Source organism: Pipra filicauda, unplaced genomic scaffold (genome assembly GCF_003945595.2).
Source record: "Pipra filicauda isolate LSUMZ 115617 unplaced genomic scaffold, ASM394559v2 scaffold243_size1161148_pilon, whole genome shotgun sequence".
NCBI classification, from domain to species: Eukaryota; Metazoa; Chordata; class Aves; order Passeriformes; family Pipridae; genus Pipra; species Pipra filicauda.
Window position 1 is genome coordinate 979,100 of NW_024104358.1, and position 23,289 is coordinate 1,002,388.

Sequence of the window (23,289 nt, forward strand, 5' to 3'; positions counted from 1 at the left end):
ACAGCAGGCAGTTCTCAAGATTCACTCCAGGGGCAAATTCATCTCACAAGCCAAAATTTAACTCTTGGTTAAGTAGTTGATGTTCCATAAGACCACAACATAAAACCACACATAACTTTAAGCATCTCAAATTCCCTGTTAGGTCTGCCATCCTGTTCTGCTGCCCAGATCAGGGCTTTTGGCTCAAGAGCAGCCTTTGGCACGTGATATTTTTACACAATTAACACATTTAACTTCTTTTCCTTCAGAGCTGGCATATTTTCTGAATAATAAAAAATGCAGAGAGGTCCAGTAATACTCCAATCACATTAATAAGGAAATCATTTTTATGCAGCTTTTTATATCCATCCAACTACTGATGAATAAATGACTCCAGGTAAAACTCACAATTGCATTGATTCATTTAAGCCTTTCTAAGAAGCATTACATTTAGAAATAAGCTCATTCCTATCTATCCAGAAACAGCAGGTAAAACTACAAAGTTAATATGCAAAAGAAAATTTAAAAATCACAAATGACTTGACAAATCTGCTTTGCAGTTTTATTTTAGACCACGTTATTGCAGTGCTTTAGAGGTCAATTGCCAAATTGAATTAGTCTGCTATATATTCTCCAATCCACAAAGTCTGTTCAAGGTTTTTATGCTGGAAGCTTCTGAATTTGTACAAAGTCAAAACAGTACACATACACAAGAAAAAGAAGTTGTTGAAAAAAATCCAGGATGGAAGATGTTTTCAAAGGAATCTACTCAACACTTTTTTCTTTCCTTTTTTTTTTTTTTGGCAGTCCCTCAAAAGCCTCTGTTTTCTAATCTCCCAGACATCAGAATTCAGCGAAATGAACTGTTAAAGAATGTTACCAGACCTTTTACATGAAAACACGGCCAAACACAGGCAGCATGAGTAATTATCTGATATAAAGAGCACCATCTACTGACAGGCAGCACTTTGACAGCCCCAGACAGTTTTGCAAGGTACTGTATGGGCCTTCCAGATAACCTAGCTTTTAAGGAATTCAGCTTTCTCTTAGAGATGGGTAATACTTTTCACATTCTCTTTCTCACTTGCCCTGTCTCAGCTATGCCATTTAAGCTGCTCTCCTGCTCATGGCTCACCAGACAGCCCAATTGCTCCAAGATGCAGTAGCACAGTTCCAGCAGTCAGCCCCTCCACCTTCCCATTTCTCTCTCACTTCACTTTGTGACTGAAGCTTCCCACATGGAGCTGCTCACCTCTTGTACAAATCTACTGTACCACCACCTTACAATTAGAAATTAACATGTTACTATCAGCTGTTTATGAGGATATTTCTAAAACCTCCTTAGTCAACAAGGATTTTTCACTGAAGTCAAACACTTTTGAACTGTCCCTAGATGAGAAACAATAACCTCCTTCAAGGCTTACTTCATATGATGAAATATCTTTGTGTTCTCATGGAGGAGATTACATGAAGGTGGAGGTTTCTTCCTCACTTTTACCCTGTTGCTGTTTTATTTCTTTGAACACAGTACTATAACCTTTTATTATTTTACTACACAAAATTATTAGCAGGTGCATATAAGAAAAGGCTGTTTCCTGACAGACAACAAAATATTATCAATATCCACAAATTCTCTTGGTTAGTACTATTAGAAATAACCTTTGCAGATGCTATATAACATCTTAATCACTTCTGAACCCAGGCATCACACACAATAGAGATGCACTGAACTACTCTGGCACATCGTTTGAAAGTACTTGCTAGCGCTATCACAATTTCTTACTGTGCAACGTTTGTGTTGCAATACAGTAAGAGCAAAATTTTTTTTTATATATATACATGCTTCAAGAGGATAAAAACAGTAAATCAGAATAACTTTTCTAACAAATTGTCCAAAATTCACTGGTCTTACAGGCTTTCACTAACAATCATAAAAATCACACACGATAATTAGTCTCAAAAGTGAAGGCAGAGAAGAAATATTCATGTATTCATGTATGCTTTGTGTTGCTTCACTGATTCAAACATCAGTAACACACCTAAGCTCATCACTTACATTTTTACATTTCCTGGTGATTCCAAAGGTCACTGAAATTCAATTTACTGTTCTTACACAATAATCCTTGTCAATCTATTTAGACCAGGATTAAAAGAAAAACAAATGATAGGAGCTTTGCTAAGGGAGAAGTTTCAGTCAATCTGTTTATACATGTGGCAGATTAATACCCACTAATAAAATTTTGAGAGGAACTTTAACTTGGGTAGGAAAGTTTCAAGTTCTGTCTTGTTTCATAGTCCTACTTGCTCATGTCAGCACAGTAGTTTTATTCTTCTGGTGTATTTGCATGTAGCAGCAACAATTTCCTGTTTTTACCTCCTTCTCAGAAAATTCTAAGATTTATAAATACAGTGGGATATTCAGACTGGTCCTAGAAATTATTCTTCCTTTGGACTATATTTCATCCTCTGCAGTCAAATTCCCTTTTGCTGCACATACTCTGCTCCCTTGTCCGATCTCCATCATTGACCTACTATCCCTGCAGGCAGCCTACGCTTTCCTTGGCTTTTTCTTTTGATACTTTGAGCTCAATCATATATTGAAGGCTATGAGATGGATAATTTCACTGCTCCCCATTATATTGTTCAGATGATTGTACCACTGGATGCAAAGGGCTGCTACATTTCTCTGAACAAAAATTGTTCGTAACATTTCACTGTAAGATCATCCAATTCTCCTCTCTTATGCATTAGGACAAACCAAAGCATTTGGTAAAGCTTGGTTATTTACGTTACTACTCTTAGATTGATATCCCCTGTTCTTCCTCCTAATCTGATTTAGTCTCCCTCCAGCTCTATTCAGACTGCACTTCCACAGAGTTTTGTCTCAGCACAAAAGCAGCAAAGCAATACTCTCCTTAACTACTGCCAGCATGGCAAAGTGTTTAAAATAAGCCAAATTAACAAGGAAACACTGCCAAAGGGGACAGTTCTCACTAGTTGCTCTTGACCAACTAGTACAGAGTACTCTATTGCTAATGAAAGCCAGAGTGAAATAATTCAGGTGGATGATAAATTGATCAAGTCAGAGCTGAGCTGTCAACTCAATCCAGTGAGAGCAGGTAGGGGCTGGGGACTGAAATGTGCTACTGCATTAACTGCGGTGCTCCATCATCAGCTCAGTTCAGCTAGGACACAGTTCCAATTCCACTGCATCCTGTCTTCCCTCCAGCCTTGTAGAAGTCTTTGTAAGATCCTGATGGGAATCTTAGGTTTGTAAGACAAAAAAAAAAAAAAAAAAAAAAAAAAAAAAGTGAGGAGGATGGTGACACAACAGATGAAAATCAACAAATCCAGAAAAAAACTCCTAACCATGGCAGAGGGATATGGGAGAAAGATGATTATAAACATGAAGAAAAGAGTTACGTAAGAATTTCATCAACAATGACCCAGTTATATTTGTCATCCCTTTGCCATAGACAGAGAAGATACCTTAATTTTCAAGTTCAATTTCATCTGCTCAGTTTATTTTGTGTTTTTAGAATCACATTTTGCATAAAATATTTTAGAACACAATAATAGCATGCACTCTTGGTGTGGGTTTTTTCCCTCCAAATGTCAGCCCTGCTCATTGTACAGTATTCTATTTGGAACCAAAAGTTAAGACAACTTCCTTCTCAATTATACTTCTTTTTGGCTTATATCAGCATTTTTGTGTCCTTTGGAACCTGGAAACGAGGGCAGGAAAGAATAGGTCAACGGGGAAAAAAAACCAAAACAAACAAAAAATCCAACTAAAAACAAACAGAAGAGGTAGCATCTTATACTGTTTTCCTCCCAGCAAAAGGCAGAAGGCACAGTACGTACAATGGACACACACAACTAATTGAATTTCACCTGAATTTGACAGTTTAATTCAACATGCTGAACCCTGACCTGATCTGAGCATTTCATTTGGCACTGTTCTTTATTTTTTTCTCCCCTTCAAAAATTCTTTAAAAATTAGCTCATTTCAATAATTTAGTATTTCAACAATTATTTCAACAGATAGTAAGGGAACATGAAATGACAGTTATGGAAAACAAAGTTGATAATTATTCAGGCAAAAAACTTTTCCAAAATAATCTGTTAGTATGGACAATTAACTACAGTTTGCAAGCCACAAAGTAGCCTTCCCTACAGAGAAAGAAAACCATGCTGACAGTTTAATAAGCATGAACCTTAACAAGCACTTCAGATTCTTCTTCTGCAGTCAACAATAAAGGTTTCAGGAAAGCTTAGTACATGGAATAACAATCTCAGTTTTCCTCATCAACTTCACATATTACCACCTAATGCTGAAATGTTGACAATTAAGCTATTTGGTTTTTGAAACAAACCTGAAAAAAAGCAAGAATTCCGACTTACTAAAAGATAAGTAAGTATGAGATAGCCTTATATCTGGATGAGAACACATGATTGTGATAATTTTTATCTTCAGAAACAGTTTTTCTAATTAGTCAATAAAAAAATTGGTTATTTAAAAATACACCTTCAAACCTATACACAAGCTTTATTTAGACAAAAGACTGTATTTTCAGCATAGGTGTGCTGAAGTTCAGTCACATTTACCCTTTAATAATGAAAACACATTCACAAAATCTTTTGCAATCTAAAGCATACTGCTAAGATTGAAAGCAATCAGCCTTGAATGAAAGATGAATTAATAGCAGTTCTAAAACCATTAGGTACAGACTCTATCGTCACGCTTTTGTTTAAGGCAAGGAAAAAAAGGCAAAAAAAAGTAGAGGGTGTCTAGGTCAGCAAAGTCATCAGTAGTTGATGGATGCACTTATAGACATTAGAGAAAAAAGGAAAATTGGCAGAACATAATACCCACTTATGAGATTCTCTATGTTAAGAACCGAAAAAAGGCCTCAAGATATGCAGTAACTCTACCTTGTTCAGTGCTAAAGGTTTTCTATTTTTAGATATGCATGTCAAGGACACATTTAACCCTAGAAGTGCAGCTTGATGCATCATCACAATATTAATTCCTAGACATTGGTAGAATTAGAAATATTCTTTCCATCAAGTACATCTTCTGACAACAGCCCCTACCAGTAATAACTACGATCTCTGGGTATGAAACTCAAAGGTTAGGGAGATGAAAGAATTGATGCTCCAGACCATGTTAGTGATTGCTAGCAGTTGTGTGAGCAGGAAATGCAATGTTCATGTTGGCAATAATGTCCAATATAACAGCTTTCTGTAACCCAAAATGGTGGCCTTGCTCCCCCTCCCCAGCAGCTCGGGCTGCACACTCCACCTGCTTCTAGTGTTGCAGCTCTTGAGGTTGCAAGAAGGGTCACACCTGTGAGCTGTTGAGGGACATAAGATGGGCATGGCTGCCTCAAATCCATGTTGAGCTTCTTCCACTGCACACTCACAGTCAGACTGATGGGAAGCCCTAAGCAGATTCTGCTTGTTATTCAATCTGAAGCAGGTAGAGGTGGTGGGCTTTAGTAGCACTGCAGCATAGGGACCAGGACGAGCATCTCCTATTTCGGGCAACACTTTACAAAGACTGAATATTACATCAGTCTTAACTGGTCAGTTACCTCTGACTCTAGAGAACTCTTTGCTCTCCGTAAGGGTGTAGATGAGGAGAAAAGATAGAGGCTCTAGGGAAGACTGAACTGGTGGGCAGAAGACGGCTATGTGTTGGTCTGCAGGGTCTCACAGGGAAGGCATAATGAAGATGGCAGTTGGAATACTCAGAGAATAGAAAACATCACAAGTTTCCACAAACAGAAGAAGAGCTAGTTCAAAAGCTTAAAATAAGTAAACAGCCTAAAACCAGAAAGTAATCTATTTTCTTGTCTTAAACTGTTGATTTGTTGACAGAATTGGATTCACATTCCATAATCTCTTAAAGGGAATTTACTTGTGAGGTTTCATGCCACTATCACCAGCAGTATTTGTCTTTTCCAAGTGTTCAGTGCCAGTAGCTTGGGGTGCAGCTGCAGTGAGAGCTGCAGGTTGAGCTCTGGGCAGTGGGAGCCAGAGGCAAGAGGCTGAGAACTGGAACCGACCCTTTGCACAACAAAGGGCACAGGGACCTGTGGAACCCTCCAGGTGATCAGATACTCAGAGACACAGCAGGATCTGAGGACTCAACTGTCTCACGCTTAGACTGTGAGGGTATAAAAGCCCAGGCATTCCTTTGTTCAGGATCCCTCCTTGTAGGCACCAGCTCAAGCTGTTAGTCTGTTACTGCACTATAATTATTTTAAAGATCCAAACATCTGAGACTCTGTTATGGGAAACCCGGGGTCGAGCCCGTAAGAAAACCTTGTCTGACTGTGTGAGTGTGGTGAGTGTAGCTGCGAAAGGGCCTCAGTCTCAGCTCAGGTGGTGCAAGTGTGACTGACAGAGTGGGTCTGGGATGGTCAGACAGGAAAGTTTCCTTAACACAAGTGCTGAAGGCCTCAGCTGCGCATTAACACCTCCCAAATTCAAAGAAACGTGCTGTTGTACTGCTTCCCCACTCCCGCTGCCCTCTCATTGCAAACTTGCAACACTTCTTTCAGTTTAAGAGTCCGTCACACTTGGACATCATTCTTTGTTTTGAACTAACTCTGCAAATGCCCAGAGCGATTAATGACAATATAAAAGCATCTCATCAACATAACTAGAAGCATAAAAATACTAAAAGTAGGACACAAGCACTAAAAGCCATCCCCAGGCTGAATCACTATATCAGAGTTTCACTTAATGGCATCACAGCCAAGGAAACCCCATGTTACTTACAAATGAGTTGGTCAAAAAAACTGAAGAGGAAAAGGGAAGAATTGTCTCTCATTACACAGAACATTCACCTTACCTTCTGCTTGCCCTGCGGATGATACACAGCATCATATAAAATATCTGCTTTAACATTTGGGAGTTGTTTCCCTGCTCCCTGCAGTGGCACATCAGCTACACAGTAATCTACAGCTGACTGTAGAACAGAGATAAAACCCAAACACTTCTGACTGAAGTCCACACTCAGAAACAGCTAAAAAGAACTGGTATTTGCATAGCATGAAATAAAAGAATACAGAAAAGTCTCCTTGATTTCAGAGGTCATTATTGTCGGTGTTTCTGCAGTGCCTAGAGGCCCCTCAGAGCCAAACCCCAGTTCACTTCAGTCTCCATCCACCAAATGCTTCCAATCAAAATCAGAGGCATGACACAGATATTAGTGCAGGCTCTTACGACTACCCATGGAAAACAGCTGGAGAATCTGTCCCATGGAGAGGAACGGGAACAGGCAGCATTTGTCATTCTTGGACACTGTGACCAGGACAATCAATTTTACATACATACACATGCAAAAGACAAAATTTTTTCAGCAAATTTATTCCAAATCTCAGATTTCTATTGAAAGAACAGTTTTAACTGGTCCTAATTATCTATTTGCTTGCCAGAATATCATCTTGAACATAGCCAAATATATGGGAGTAGTCTATCCTAATTGTTCAAAGTATGATTTTTGAGGTAAATGCAGCTTCTGAAATACAGTCTCCTAATGCAAGGTCTCACCTCTATCAGACATGGATAACCATTTCAACATCAAATGCAGAGGTTAGCTAGTAGGGTAGAGGAAAGAACCGAGTTCCAGATCCAAATACCAAAATTCAAGTGTCAAAGCAGTCCCTAAAGTGCAGACAGGTTCAACTGAGCGGTGGTTACTTCAGGTGGAGTCTGATCCCTCTCTATGCTCCTCTGAGCACACTGACTAGATCTCCACCAAATATAAGAGGAGTTTACACACCTAGCTACTTGTAATTTAAGTAACAAACAACTCTACCCATAGCAACTCAGGGAAAGACACACTCCACTCTGCCCCGGCCACCCTTTTTCAGACTTCTAATGAAATCCTTTCCCTCCTTAGCAGTGATAATACAAGAAACTCCTTTCAGACATTATCAAGGCTACTACAGTCCCATACCCCTTTTATGACTGTGACACTTCTCACTCCCAGTGCTCCACAATTATATTATTTTTCAAAGTGGAAAGGAAAAAAAGTTCCTACTTCTAAAGAAAGGGGCAGAGGTCATTCTGCCCCTCTACTCCACTCTTGTGAGACCCCTTCCTTGGGTACTGCATCCAGCTCTAGGGTCCCCAGCACAGGAAGCACATGGACCTGTTGGAGCGAGTCCAGAGGAGGGCTGATGATTAGCAGGATGGAGCACCTCTCCTACAAGGGAAGGCTGAGAGAATTGGAATTGTTCAGCCTGGAAAAGAGAAGGCTCTGGGTGACTTAATTGTAGCCTGTCAATACCCGAAGGAAGCCTACAAGGAAGATGGAGAGGAACTTTTTCAAGGACATGTAGTGACAGGACAAGGGGGAATGGCTTACAAACTGAAAGAGAGTAGCTTTAGATTAGATATTAGGAAGAAGTTCTCTGTGAGGGTGGTAAGGCACTGGCACAGGTGGCCAAGAGAATTTGTGGATGCCCCATCCCTGGAAGTGTTCAAGGCCAGGTTGGATGGAGCTCTGAGCAACCTGGTCTAATGGAAAGTGTCCCTGCTCACAGCATGTGGGTTGGAACTAGATGATCTTTAAAGGTCCCTTACAACCCAAATCATTCTATGATTCTATGATGTCTACAGCAACTGCTCATCAGTTTGGCAGAAGTGGCAACCACATGTGGCAGATTAATGCAATTATTGTTATAATTCAGGTGAGATGCACTATTTGCAGACCTGCAGTACCAGCAGTGGAGCATTAAACTGCTTTCCCATTTTAAAGGCTAAATTGGTTCTATAGAACATTTCATAATCCCTCTAATCAGAATGCTATTATTTTCTTGACCAGGCAATTCTATACTTTTCCTTTCTCAACAAGGTAGCTGTGTTGGGGATATAATACTGCTTTATTTTTGAAGCAATCTCTATGAAGCCCTTAAAGTAGCTTCAAAGTGGAAGCAGAGAGTTTGGATGGCTTTGTTGAGCAGCTTCACAATGAGGTAAGCAGCAGAACTGGCACTGTAAGTACATTATGCATCCACACGTTGTATGGAATTGCTTTTTCCTCTAAAAGTTGCTCCATCTTTTTATCTATATTTCTTTTTCCCTGAAGAGAAGTTCTTTTAAATGAGGTGTCTATGTCTATATGTGTGTATAGTATTGACATCCCACTTATTTCTAGAGTACTACCACGGCTTTTTACTGCTTATGTTTGCTAATATGTACTGCAATTGCTGCTTCTTTTCACACTAGTGTAATGGGAAAGAACACAAATTTCACATTGATAGCTTTCACAGGACGACAGGAGCCAGATCAGACTATGCTTCCCTCCTTATGCTCTCTCAGCTGCCTCTTTGTAACCATCTGCTCAGGCCAGCCCTATACAAGGACTGCAGTCCCTCCCTGCAGCAGAAGCCACTGCACTGCTGTGCATTTGTGCAGCCCCGAGCACACTGCAGAGTCACAGACTGCACCTCTTCCCACAGGCCAACACCGTGACATGTTCCACATGCAAAGCACTGTGTGCAGCAGCTACTGAAAATGTTCTCATCCTTCATTTTTTTCTGAAAGTCATAGTCCAACTGCAAAAAGCCTAAGAGAAATTTCTCTTCCTATTACCACCTGATGGACTGAAGTGATAGGTAGAACGCGCATAGATAGAGCACCTGTACAACAGGTCAATCAATACTGTCTTTGTGAGTAGATTTCACCTGTTCTACTTATACGCATCTAAAAAGCTAAGTATTCCACTGAACTAATTGACTTCTTATGGGGAGAAAAGCAACAGGAAAATAATCCTACTTGGTGATGGGGGGCAAAGGAGAAGCACACGAATAATGGTCCTTTGCAGCTGCCTTTCTTTCCCCTCACTGTCCTGGACAGAGCACTACAAACCAAGTCGGGTGAGATCTCCCACTTCCGTGTGGCTGCTGTCAGGGCAGATATTTTTCAGAACCCCCAGACACACAGTCAAGGTGAACAGGATGAACAGGAGAAGCCAGATCTTTTATGCTGAATGTAGAAACCTCGCTGCAAGAATGTGGGCTTTCATATTACACTATTTATAACATAATGGATGATACAGCAATGGTGAAAAACATGCTACAGCAAGAACACACTTGGATTCCGAATCAGACATTTGTCCTCCTGTGATAAGCTGGTTTACAGGACCCCAACAGAGAGAGATGTTTCTTGTTTTTCTGGCTCATGAGAATGTGGATTCTGAACTAAGCAGCTATATTTTGCACTACAGGGAGGGTTACTCCAGCACTTCTTTCACACCAGTGAAATCCCTGAGTGATAAACAAAACATCAGTCTCGGCTGCTTGAAATGTGCAGAGTCACCCAGCACTCCTGTTTCACAGCTCAGGATAAGAGGTTTATTCGCTGCACGGTTCTGAAACTTCAGGCTTCAGCCAGAGGTCACAACTGTGAATGACAGGCTGAGAGAGGAAGAGATACATACGCATCAAACGTTTCAACACCATATTTAGATACCTGAAACAACACAGCATGGATACTTCTAACTATGCAACACATGAAAGAGTCTATTGAAAATGAAGATAGAAGCAAGCACACTAATTATTGTGCATTACTAATAATCGCAGAATGAGGCATTAGAAAGGCACATTGCCCTGAAGTGTAATTATTTCAGCTATGTGATAGTAACATTTAACAAATATTTTTAAATCCACTTCAGACAGTACGCTCAGATTCTGTACCCATTTTTGCTTGAATTAAAGAAGACCCAATGCAATAAGTGGTGTTTTGTCACTGTGGGGAGAGGAAAAAAATTGGGAAAAAAAATAAATCACACACACCATATCTATTGACTTTCATTGTGGTGAGCTGATGTGGACATTGGTAATCTGTTAACTACTGCTCCAAAAAAAAATCAACTCAGAAAAGCAAACTTTCTGTCAGTAAACTAACATTTCACCATCTAAGGTGAGCATCTCCACTGGGAAACATGCAGAGGTCTGCAATTCAAAAACCCTCCCACCCTGTCACACCATTTTACAGCAAAATCTGGAGGAGTGGAACAGCCCAGCTGGGCTTTTGCTGAACCTTCACTTCAGTAGGTAAAATGTTTGTCAACTTCAGTCAGTCCAATCTCTGTTCTTGTTCCCACATCCTATGGCCACCAGAGGAAGAGGATAGTAGGAAGACAACACAAAATAGTAAAACACCTTTGCCCCAGTTCAGTGGACATTGGTATTTCTCAACAAACCACAAAAAAAAAAAGGAAAAAAAGAAAAAGGGGGGAGTGTAGAATGATTTGGATTGGAAGGGACCCTAAAAACCATCTAGTTCCAAGCCCCCTGCCATGGGGAGGGACACTCCCACTGGACCAGGTTGCTCAAAGCCTCATCCAGTCTGGCATAACACTGTCTTTCTCATCCAACCCATTTTATAAGCTTGACCAATAAGGATAAACATTGTGAAACAGAAGCCACTGATTAAAAAACTTAGAGAACTCTTCTAGAAAATTACTTTTTCTAGTCTCTTGTCAGAGAACAGCACCAGGACATTTTTTTCTTTAAATAACTGACAAAACTTTTATATTTCTAAGAATTCTGTAACACCCTTATTATTTGAAAGCCTCACTCTTTTGTGCTTGGACTTTTCATCACACACTTAACACACATACCCCAAATACTTTCCAATCAGAGCACAGTTCCACTCCCGAGGAAGCCATAGGAGCTGTTTCCACCCCAGTCAGTGCTGAACTGGGACCAGTAAGATCATCCTCTGGTTAATGAGTTCATCAGCCCCTTAGTGTTGTTCAGTGTCAGTTTGAAAAAAAGTATTTTTTTTAAGAAAGCAAAAGCAACCAAAGGAATTAATGAGCTACACTGCAACAAAAAGTATAGTCTACTTGTGTCTATATAGCACATAACAACAGAAGACAAGATAAAAGCTTCTCACTTCTTTTACCAGCTTTTTTTTTTTTACTTTTCATAGTTTTCATGAACATTTTAAAGGACTGTTAATTTGTCCCGAGTTGGATAAAAACCCTGCAATAAAACATAAAAAGTCTAACTGCAGTGGTTGCCATTAGAAAGCCTTTATTACTTGCTACTACTGCTACCACATAATGACACAAAGTGTGTCACCAGATATGCACACCCTACTTAGAACTCAAAACTCCCCGAATAAATAATCTTCTAACAAGTGACAGACCAGGTTTGGGTCTCACACTCACAATGAACAGGGCTTTGTGAGTGCAACATGTGGGAGGCCTTGATAAAAGTTAATACTTCCATAAGAGATCATTTTCTGAACCTTGTTAGAAAAGTCGCCTTCTGTTAAAGCCATACTCAGAGAAGTACAGGACTCCAAAAGTATAACAAAACTTCTTGTTTGTTTGTTTTTAACAGAACTCTACTCTGTAACTATGATATTAAAACCAAACAAAGCAGATGTAAGAGCCAGAAGTAGAATTTTAATGAAAAAAAGATAAGAATTCCACAAAACACACATAACAGAGGTTAGATGCAGGTGGTGCTAAAGAAATAACTTATATTTTAAAATATATTAGAATATATTTCTATATTAGAAATCATTCTTGCCTTGTACAATGAATTTTTCCACTCTGTAAAAGTAACCACTCAACTGCCTGTTTTATATACCATAAATGCTGAAAAATCAATTACTGACAAAGAAAATGTGTATATTGATATATAGAAATAAAAACTGAAGTATTTTTACACTTCATCTATTTTCCTAATTTGTATTATATCCCGTACATTATCAGAGTCTGACTGGATTATGCACATCACTTTAGATAATAATAACCTTGGCCTTTTCTGGACTTGCTTATATTTGTAACAAGGTGGTTCCTTAGAGAACCAGCTGAGGGAGGCTAAGATCACTGTTCCATTTTCCATTAAAATTCTACCTCAGTCAGCCTATAAAACTTAGATTCCATACTCATCAGAAACTTATAAATGAGTGATCCTTCACTCACACTACAGCTTCTGTTGTCTGCATCCCAAATACAGAAACAAATACTTTTACTCCCATATTTACATTACAGTAGATGCATAAAAAGAAAATTTAAATCTATCTGTAACCCATGAGTTACTACTGTTCTGTAATTCTATAGCTGAGGACAGAAAAAGTAGGACACATTTCATTATAAAGGAGATTTTGTTTGTTTCTTTGGACAGCAAAACCATTCATTGTTGGAAGTGCTGGAAGTGGTCTCCATGAAGACAAATTAGAGAGCTGAAAGCAGAGAAGAGAATCTAGAAGGTATCTTAAATTATATTCAATATATTGCATCGCTTTGTGCAATGTAAGTCTCACTACTGTGGATATGAGATATGTGTTAATATTATTTGGATACCTAGGATTGCAAAGAAATCTTTTTAAAAACATCTGAGCAATGAGGAATTATAAAACAAATGGCTCTGTCCACAATGTTTTATTTACAATACTTTCCTCTATTCCTGCTCATCTTTCCACTGTACAGATATGATTGCACGGATAAAGTTTCATAATGACAGCTTAATTCAACTCTTAAAGCCACACAAGTTAAAATCCAACTCTTTATTTACATTTTAGAGGATAAAGCAATAAAATTTTTAAATTTAAGGCAGTGCTAGCCAGAAAAGACAGGCCACCTCAGGCTATAACATATGAATTCAGATGAAAAACGTCACTAAATTAATACGACACATAAAAGACAAAGTTACTAACAAGGCAGCAATACATTCAGAAAAATAGTCCATTCCACTAGCTTGATACTAGTATGCCAAGCTTATTCCATCAAGCAAAAATTCAGTTGGTTTGTTTGTTTTTAAATGTGAAGCATGCCCAATTTTCTCAATAAAGCTACTGCAATCAAATGTGGGAAACCAATAGTGGATTTCACTACCTTGAGATCACTATGCTTCCCCTCTTCCCCAGCTGTCTCCACACCAAGGACAACCTGTTTTCTATTCATCAGTCCAACGATTACAGCTCAGACAGTGGAAAACATGCTCCATAACATTAAATCACTGATATATTTCATCCTGATTTTTCATTAGGATAAGTCTTTTGCAAGCAAAGACAAGTTTGATATGACTGTGTTCCACGTCAACTACACATGAGCCCATTTCCAGTTACATCATTTAGCTTCTTCACTCCCAAGCTTGTAAGATCTGCTCCAAGTTTAACACACCTCCTCAGCTTTCAATACAGGGCAGCTTTTCATCTGCTAATGTTGAAACATGAGCAGGGTTAGCTTGTCTTTCTCTGTGAAAAGCTGGGTAAATAAATTATTAGCTGAGCTTTGTCTCAAAGCCCATCCAAAATTTGGTGGTCTTGTTACCAAATGGATAACTCAAAGCACATGAGCACAAACCTGTTCTCCAAGGATTCAAGAGAAATCAGCAACATGCTTCATAATGGCCACCAAATACACTCCAAAAGTAGCAGTGATTTTAATTATTGCCAAACTGTAGTGGATCTAGTTGGATGAATTAAGTCAGAATGAATGAGTGTAAATTGTATTAATTTAAAACTAGATATTTTAGATAAAAATCAGAATGGAGAATTCATACCAAGCCTTTATTGTCAAGGCTACTGCTCAAAACATTTTATTTTAAAAGTGAAATATGTCCCAACCATATGTGTATTACTTGTTAGATTTACTGTACTGTTGGCCTTAGGAAATACTTCTACTTGTTCAGTCATTGAAATAATTTCTATTGCCTTTTTTGAACGTTAAAAAAAAGACACTCGTTTTATTTGCTCTATTAACTCTCAAAGTGTCAGATTCAGTAAAAACTCGATTTTCCACTGTGCAGAAATCACCCTCAAACCAAAAGGTTTTAAGCTTTTAAAGATCAAAAGGCTGATAAAGCTTTTAAAGAATCTCTCACAATTATTTTTATCACGTTCTCCTACTTTTCGTTCTAGTTAAAAACGTATCTAATATGACAAATTTTTGTCCTATACCCAAAGTATCTGGAGCACACACATTCACCTGCACTTTGTAGTCATGTCTGCTGCACTCAAACAAAAAGCAGCAGCTTATGAATAAGAACAGATGCTACATTTGTTTTTAGGAATTCACCTCTCAACTATGTTTGTTCACCATCATATCAGACACGGGAGAGCTGGCCTAGTATTTTACCTAAAATAAGTTAACAGTTTATTAAAATCAGTCACCCCTATAAAAATTCTCATATATCCACAGAACCTTTCTCTTCCTTTACCTGCCCTAGGAAAAAGTAAATAAGTAAACAACAACAACAAAAAAAACCACTCAAGAAAAACATATCTGTTGCCATGCTGATTGTTACCCAAGTCATTTGGAAAAAAAAGTCTCCATAGTGCCTGAAAAAGAGCGATTCCAGTATTTTAATTATCTTCATTTAGAGAAAAATAAAATAGTTCAATGTCCAAGATGTGTGTGTGCTAGAACTCCATGGCAATACTTTGCTTCTGTAACACCCACTTCCTCAGACTGTTACTTTTGCACCTTTTTATGTCTTTAACAGAATTATAAATGCTTTTTAAGCAGCAGCCAGGACTTCAAGAAGCCTGGATTCTTTAAGACTCCCCAAAATAAATAAGAATCCAGTCCTACCTACCTTAGATATTTCTGGCTCCACTTGTCTCTTGGGTGTCTCTTTTGACTCAGGTCCTTTTGGAGCACTAGTGTTCTTAACTGAGGGCGATTCGACTCCTTCACCTTCGAGTTGCAGATTAATACCTTCTGTGGGGACAGGATGGTCAATACCATTTGGATTCAGATTGCAATGGATAGCTGGAAAATAAAACACAAGAAAGAGAAACACTGCTTAGGAAAGAAGTACCCAATGTTTCAAACATTTAGCACAAACTGCTGAGAAGTGCCATGTGGTAACCAGAGCTATGTCAGACCATAGCAAATGAACCATCTGTACCTTGACGTGGATTCAGGGTGAGATATGTGAGAAAGAAAATGAGAGAAATGCAGCACTGTATAAGACTATTTAGTTCAGGCTACTGTGTTGAATTGTGCTCCACCAGACTCACTGCACCATCCAAGACTCTCAACTTAACAGCTTCTACCAGGTATTCATCATTCGACCATACCTTTTTTTCCTTTCTAGGCAAGTAAGTTAAAGTTTTTCTATTACATTTTCAATTCCTACAACATTTTATGTCTTAAAGAATGTGGGATAAGTAAGCTGTATGCAGCAAGTCAGCAAGTCATTCTCTGCACAGAGTAATGACTTATCCAGCTGATTATCTCTCCTTCAGCCCTTTGTACTACTGCAAGTTACCACCTACATCATCCTAACAAGCAAGAGGAATGTACTCTCTACGAGTATATAATGAGATGTGGACTAATGACAGCGGAATAAGAGAAGCATCCAGAGAAAAAAATAAAACAAATGCAAACTATACTACAGAAATGCCCATTTAGAACTACAGCAGTAGTTTGTTTTCTGCCCAAATTTTTACAGTTTCGGCACTCACATAGACAGTAACCTTAACAACCTTCTTGGCATGCATGGCAATTTTAAAATGTGTGGATCCTGAGGCAACTTCCCCTTCATGGGACTAGCCCACCTTTGCATTTATATTCTTGTGTAACTGTGCTACTTTTAGTGCTACTTGCAATTAATGGTCCTAAGTTCTCATGTGCAAAAGAACTTTGCTCAGATACTGTGATGTAATGTTTGACAGACCTGAATAGAAACCTAAACCACAATGTAAAGCTAAAATAAAAGCTGCCCTTTTACCCTTGCTTGACTTAGAAGGAAAGGGTGGGGAGCCGGGGAAGGAATCAGAACTGCCAGTTTCTACCAGCTACAGATCAGCCTGCAAAGCCTCTCAGGGGAAACTCGCTCAAGCTCCCAGAGAAGGCAAAGGGTTCTTTAACCACAATACCTTCTGAAAATTCATTCACCTTATACCCTAGAGTCTTAATTGAAAACTTTGAGCCTAAGTTACAGCAATTCCTTGGTACAGAATTAAAGCAAAGGCCAAAAAGTTGGCCTCTTCTCCTTGGGATTTTTAAAAACATCCAAATATTTGTAAAAGACAAGTGATCTCTGCAAGCACTACAGTACCTACATCTGCAAGTCAGGACAGACTATAGGAACTTAAAAATCAGAAATGATTCTGTGCTTTATATTTATATCAGTGTGTCTTAAGACACCAAAAAAATTCTCTTTCCTAGATCATATCCACCTACTATTATCTAACTCCTCTAGAACATATTTACCTACGTAAAAGAAAGAAACAATTACTAACAATTACTTTGCTTATCCTCCAGACCACAGAAAAGATTGATGTGATCCACCAAGACAGATTTTTTTCACAGTCCAACGAGGATGGAAACTGTTCTTTTAGTAGCCAAACTAATTCACTCCTTCACAAAAAGTGAGAGATATTCAAACCAACCTGTAAAAGTACTCCCTGTACACCCTGCTCCAGCAAGGGCTGGAAATTAGCAGAAGACACTTGGTATGTATGGAATGTGGTCCATAAAAATCCCTCCAACTGTCTTCTCCAAGGATCTTGCCTAGTTGAAGATTCCTGCACACACCTTTGAAATGCTAACAGACCCCAGCAACACCCAGAAACAGGCAGTTATTGGCTGTCAGCTCCGTTTCAGTGCTCACCAAAGAGAAATGACAAAGCACAGCAGGACTTTAACCCTGCCTGGAAGAACGCTGCCAGCAGCAAGCTTCCTGTGAATTGCAACTCCTCCCTTCCCAGTGCCCCCAAACAATAGCGATTAGGGAGGAGGGTGATAGGGAATGAACAAGGAAATCCTTCTGAGTTACAGCACTCATTTACCATGCATTACAGGAAGCTATAAATGATAGAGGTTTCTGATAACATGTTAACATGACTAACCTTATTTCCTTCTACATATGACCAGGTGATCTGCTTAATGGATGAGGGAAAGGCTGTGGATGTTGTCTACTTGGAACTTTAGTAAAACTTTTGATACTGTCTCCCACAGCATTCTCCTGGAGAAACTGGCTTCTTATGGCTCAGATGGGTGTTCTGTTCACTGGGTATAAAGCTGGTTGGATGGCCAGGCCCAGGCAGTGGTGGTGAATGGAGTACATTCAGTTGATGGCCAGTCACTAGTGGGGTTCCCCAAGGCTCAGTATTGGGGCCACGTCTTTCTAGTATCTATCAGTGAACTGGATGAGGGGATCGAGGGCATCCTTAAAAAGTTTGCAGATGACACCAAGTTTGGCAGGAGTGTTGATCTGCTGGAGGTTAGCACGGCTCTACAGAAGGATGTGGACAGGCCGAATCAATGGGCTGAGCCCAGCTGTATGAGGTTCAATACGGTGAAGTGCCAGGTCCTGCAGTTGGGTGACAACAACCCCAGGCAGCACTAAAGGCCAGGGGAACAGTGGCTGGGAAGCTGCCCAGCAGAAAAGGACCTGCGGGTGCTGGTTTACAGCAGCTGAACATGAGCCATCAGTGTGCCCAGGTGGCCAAGAAGTCCAATGGCATTCTGGCCTGTATCAGAAATAGAGTGGCCAGCAGGACCTGGGCAGTGATTGTTCCCCTGTGCTCAGCACTGGTGAAGCCACACCTTGAATCCTGTGTCCAGTTTTGGGCCCCTCACTACAAGAAAGACATTGAGGGCTTGGAATGTGTCCAGAGAAGGGCAACAAAGCAGCAAAGGAGCAGCTGAGGAACTGGAGTTCTGTAGCCTGGAGAAAAGGAGGCTCAGGAGGACCTTATCGCTCTCTACAAATACCTGAAAGGAGGCTGTAGCCAGGTGGGGATCGGTCTCTTCTCTCAAGTAATAAGCAATAGGACAAGAGGAAATGGCTTCAGGTTGGGAGGTTTAGGTTGGATTTTAGGAAAAATTTCTTCATGGAAAAGGTTGTCAAGCATTGGAATAGGCTGCCCAGGGAAGTGGTGGAGTCACCATCCCTGTAAGTATTTAAGAGACATGTAGAGGTGGTACTTGGGGACTTGGTTTAGTGGTGGACTTGCCAGTGCTGGGTTAAGGGTTGGACTTGATCTCAAAGCTCATTTCCATCTTAAATGATTCTATAATTCTGTAACATCACCTGAATGGATTAAAAATTAAATAAATCACTTGGCAAGATGCTGTCCATCATTCTTTCAAGAGTAATGAATGTTAGTGCTGTTTCAGCAATGCTTTTTATTGGACTCCTTCAGGATACAAAAGAGAAAAAATGGAAGAGGCTGCTAGCAATTAAATACATGGCCATTACCTTTTAATTGAAAACAGGTGACTGGTTAAAAGAAACACGGGCTGCCTTAGGAGACCTTTGCAGAGTTGTGAATACTGGAGAGAGAGAGAACTTTTTTTAATTTCCTAGGGGTATTTATTTCCTAAAGAGAATAAGTATCTCAGTCACTTGGCAAAGCTAATCTCTCTTTGTCATGACACATGTTCAGGTGGCCAGCTCTACTGTTGTCTTCTAGTCCTGCCTCCAATCCTCAGCTACACAAGGGATAGGAAGCAAAGAATATTTCCTTGCATGGGTCTGTTATTTCCTGTTACCACACAGAAATATACAGATCCATCTCTGTGGCAGACAGAGGTGGAGCTCTTGCCTCCTTTTAAACGTCAATGCAAACCAAAATTGCTCCCTTTCAAGATCTGTTAAAAGTAGGGAAAGAGGTCGATGTTCTCTTCTTAAATCAGCACCTTATATAATTTTAGCTAGATAAGGTTAGCTGTAAACTCAGGATCGACTATCAAACCTAATAGGGTATGGGGGGCTAACAGCACCCAGGGTTAACGCTCTGTGGAACTGAGTTTAAACAGCTCTCAGAAAATAATCACAAATCACTAACTTTACCACAGCGCAAGTGCTCTGACCCTCTTAGCTGACACTTCTTAAATCTCTTTCAGAACTTAATGACATTTGTCTGGAAAAGATTCTACGTACAGACAAAGCAGTTTCTTGCTACAATATTGTCCAGACCCTTACCTGTCATTACTCTGGTATTGGTAACACCAGCTCATCCCACCCTCTGTATTCAGACCATTTCCTCACACCACTGCTTTGACAATATTTCTACTGCCTCAGCACTTCTTCCTTCTGCCAAACGACATCCATCTCATCAGTCCCAGACTTTAAAAGTCCATCAAGACAACAAACACCCTCCAAATCAGCTGAAAGTATCAGCCTAATACCACTAGATATCAGCAGTATAATTAGGTTTTGAAACAGAACCTCTTCCAATATTCTTTCATACAATCTCAATATTCATATATCATCCATATGTCCCAGTAATACAACTCTTCATCCAGTTTCAGATCATTTATATTCTCCCTTCCCTTCTGAAAACCCCACCTCACAGTTGATTAATGCCATGTCTTTCTTCATGCTCCCCCAACAATTGTCATTTAACTTGGGTTGAAAGCTTTCTGTGGTGGGAACTTGTTTCCATTTGGAGAGGGAGGGTGGATGTTCTGTAGAACTCTGATGCACAGCAACAAGCACATGATGAATGGTGCTGGCAGACACAACAATACAGATCCACAGATTACATTTATGAAACAAACTATTATTTAAAACAAAGGTACTTAAGTGTTCTTGTACTCCTAACTCAATGGTAGAGCTGAATCTTCTGGAAAATATCCACTTTTCCAGAACTTAAAGAAAAGACTGCTGAGATCTGCCAAGTTATGAGAGTCAACAGCTCTTCAAGAAAACTAGTGAGTGGAGCACCCAAATTGTAAGAATGACCCCACATCTGTCCTAAAAAAATAGGGAAGGAACAAAATTAATGCAATACACGGTGTATTTTTTTCCACATGGTGGAACACAACCCTAAGTCCTTTCCATGCATAAAGAGCAAGAGAATTTGTTGCCCTGCAGGAGCTGCCCGGTACATGTGAGCCGAGCTCCGTGCCCACATAGATCCCTTACAACACGTGCAGGCAATCTGAAAGGAGAGCATGCAGGGCAACGTGAATGCTCTGCTCCCCTCCCTACCTTCCCTCCCATACGTGCCTGCCTCTCAGCTGGCAAGCAGCCAAGAGACAGCTTGTCTGAGCACGCTTGATGGTACACAGAAGTCACCAAGAGCCATAGTAAGTTACTGGCATCTGGGGGCAAGCCTTGTCTTTTCCTAGAGGGTACTCTGTGAATCCTGACTGGAAAAAAGCCTGAAGGCACGGTTTAAAACACAGCCTTGATACATCCAAAGTTTTGCATGGGCAGATGGAAAGTCTTTGTCTCTCCATCTGTAGGCTCAAGGCTTAGCAGATAAATCTATGATCAATTGCTACCTCTGTGCACTCCACTGCCTACCATGTCAAACATTTCATAACTACTTGTTTCAGTGGGAATACTGCTGGCTGCTTAAAATTTTAAACAGATCAATTAAGGCTACATTAAAGCATATTTGGCAAGTACTTGAGTTACATGAAATAACAATTGTTCTATTCGAAAGAGTGATCGAGTAAAAATAGCATCATCTTACTCATGTGCCCTGTTCTCTGTGCATCATAGTCATATGCTTGCTTTTGCTATTTGGAGACAAAAAGCAGGCACAGGAGATACCCATCCAATCTCTAACAATCCTTAGAAAACTTACATGTGTCAAATACTGGCAACCTTGCAAGCTTCATTGTGTTCATTTCGCAGACTTAGCTGCACAATACTAAGAGGTAAGTCCATACAGTGCATCTGCTACTCCCACCATAAAATGCCACATTGGTGAAAAGGACAAACAAAAGTTCATCCCTATAGTTTGAGCATTAACAAACTCAGGTTGGACATAGCAGGGACCTTATAAACAGGGTCCAAATATCTTTTCAGTCATCTCAGTAGTCACAAAGGTCATGAAGATTTACAAGGTATTTCCAGGGAAAAAGATCTTTGGACAGCAGCTCTGGACTTGTTCCTTCCATCTCTGCCCATTTATTTGTCAAAAGCAAAGCAAATCTCCAACCACATCAAATTTTGCAGTCAGCACCTTCAATCAGATTTCTACACATTTCCAGATGCTGCATTTCAATACCAAGTAGTCAAAAAGCATCCCTGAGGTTTTTGCTTGCAAATTCACAACGTGCTTTAACTGGGTTGATCAGAGAGGAGACATTTACATTGAGAACACTGAGGTCTCATTCAGATTGAGATGACTCCTTACACGGACCAAATGAGCAAGAAGGATCTGCACAGCCAGGCCCTTCCTGTATTTCCCAAAGCTTGTACTTCATTAGTAACTCTGAATATGCCTAGAAAACATGGGATTATTTCAAAGATTATATCTGATCTGAGCAGATATATAGTACAATACTAAAAACCAAGATTAAAACCAGCTAATAAAGATGGCTTTAATTTGTACTATAAAATTTAGAATTTTTTTGACTACTTTGTCTGGCAGAAAGTTTTTTCCCCACTCATCAGTTTCCGTAACTCCTATGGATGGTCCATTTGTCTCACCAATCAGGTTCCAGTTTTGAATTACTTCTCCATACAGTCTTATCTCTACCTAATGTAAACTGGCATAGTTCCCCCAATACATCACTTTGGACCAGCTGAAACTGCAGTCAAAGTTTCACATGAATACAATCTGCTGCTTATGTTGCCACCTAGTAAATACTGCTGGCAACCTGCTGAGCAAGCAGCTTCAAGATTTTGCCCACTCTGTTTCTCAAACCTGCCTATCTAATGGCCACCAAATCAGCAGCATTCACACAGAGCAAAGAAGCCCAGCAAATCAGGATGTCTTCTACTACAGTACAGGTAACATGAATTTATCAGAAACCTCCTCTAGGCTGAAATTCCAAAGTACTTAAATGAAGTAATATTGGTGTCTAGCTATCTGCTTCTGTTGGTCAGGATCAAAAATCAGCATTAAGCAATTCTAAACAGGCTGTGCCAAAAGGCAAGCCAGTGCTGAGCTGTGGAGTGCATTATAAACTGCTGCTACTGATGAGCTGTGCCTGGAGCTTTGAGCCCAAAGCTCAGACAGACACAAGCAGCAAGGCTTAGCAGACAGACACACACACTGCTGTACCTGCAGATCCCTTCAGAGAGTTTCTTGTCTTTCTAGCCTCTCAATCATAACTACTAATCATCTACCAGATTAATCAATTTAACAAACAATAAGCTTCTTTCTTACAAGATATGAATTTTACAATCAAGACTTGGTTCAAGCAGTGGGACCTGCCCAACAGCTGGGAGGTATCTTGAAGGGCAAGATACAGCTCAGCAGAAAAGAAGTGGACATTGAACCAGGTTAAGATGGGCAGGGAAGGCAGAGCAAAGGGGAGACAGGTATAGGAAGAGGACAGAGGCAGAGGGGGATAAAGTGTTCACAGGAGGAGTGTTCATTTTAGTTTGTAACTGTAAGTTGTGG

At 39.9% G+C, this 23,289-nt stretch overlaps 1 protein-coding gene across 3 annotated transcripts in view; it reads right to left on the reverse strand.

Annotated features, from left to right (window-relative positions):
- SAMD12 (sterile alpha motif domain containing 12) overlaps positions 1 to 23,289 on the reverse strand; it is a 177,083-nt gene that overhangs the window by 143,346 nt on the left and 10,448 nt on the right. For 2 of the 3 annotated variants that reach the window (XM_027731175.2, XM_039381865.1), the window contains exon 2: positions 15,561 to 15,736. In XM_027731175.2, the coding sequence (XP_027586976.1) occupies positions 15,561 to 15,736 (176 nt within the window). Of the gene's footprint in view, positions 1 to 15,560; positions 15,737 to 21,900; positions 21,938 to 23,289 lie in introns of those variants that run through there. The other variant, XM_039381864.1, reaches the window with a different exon arrangement.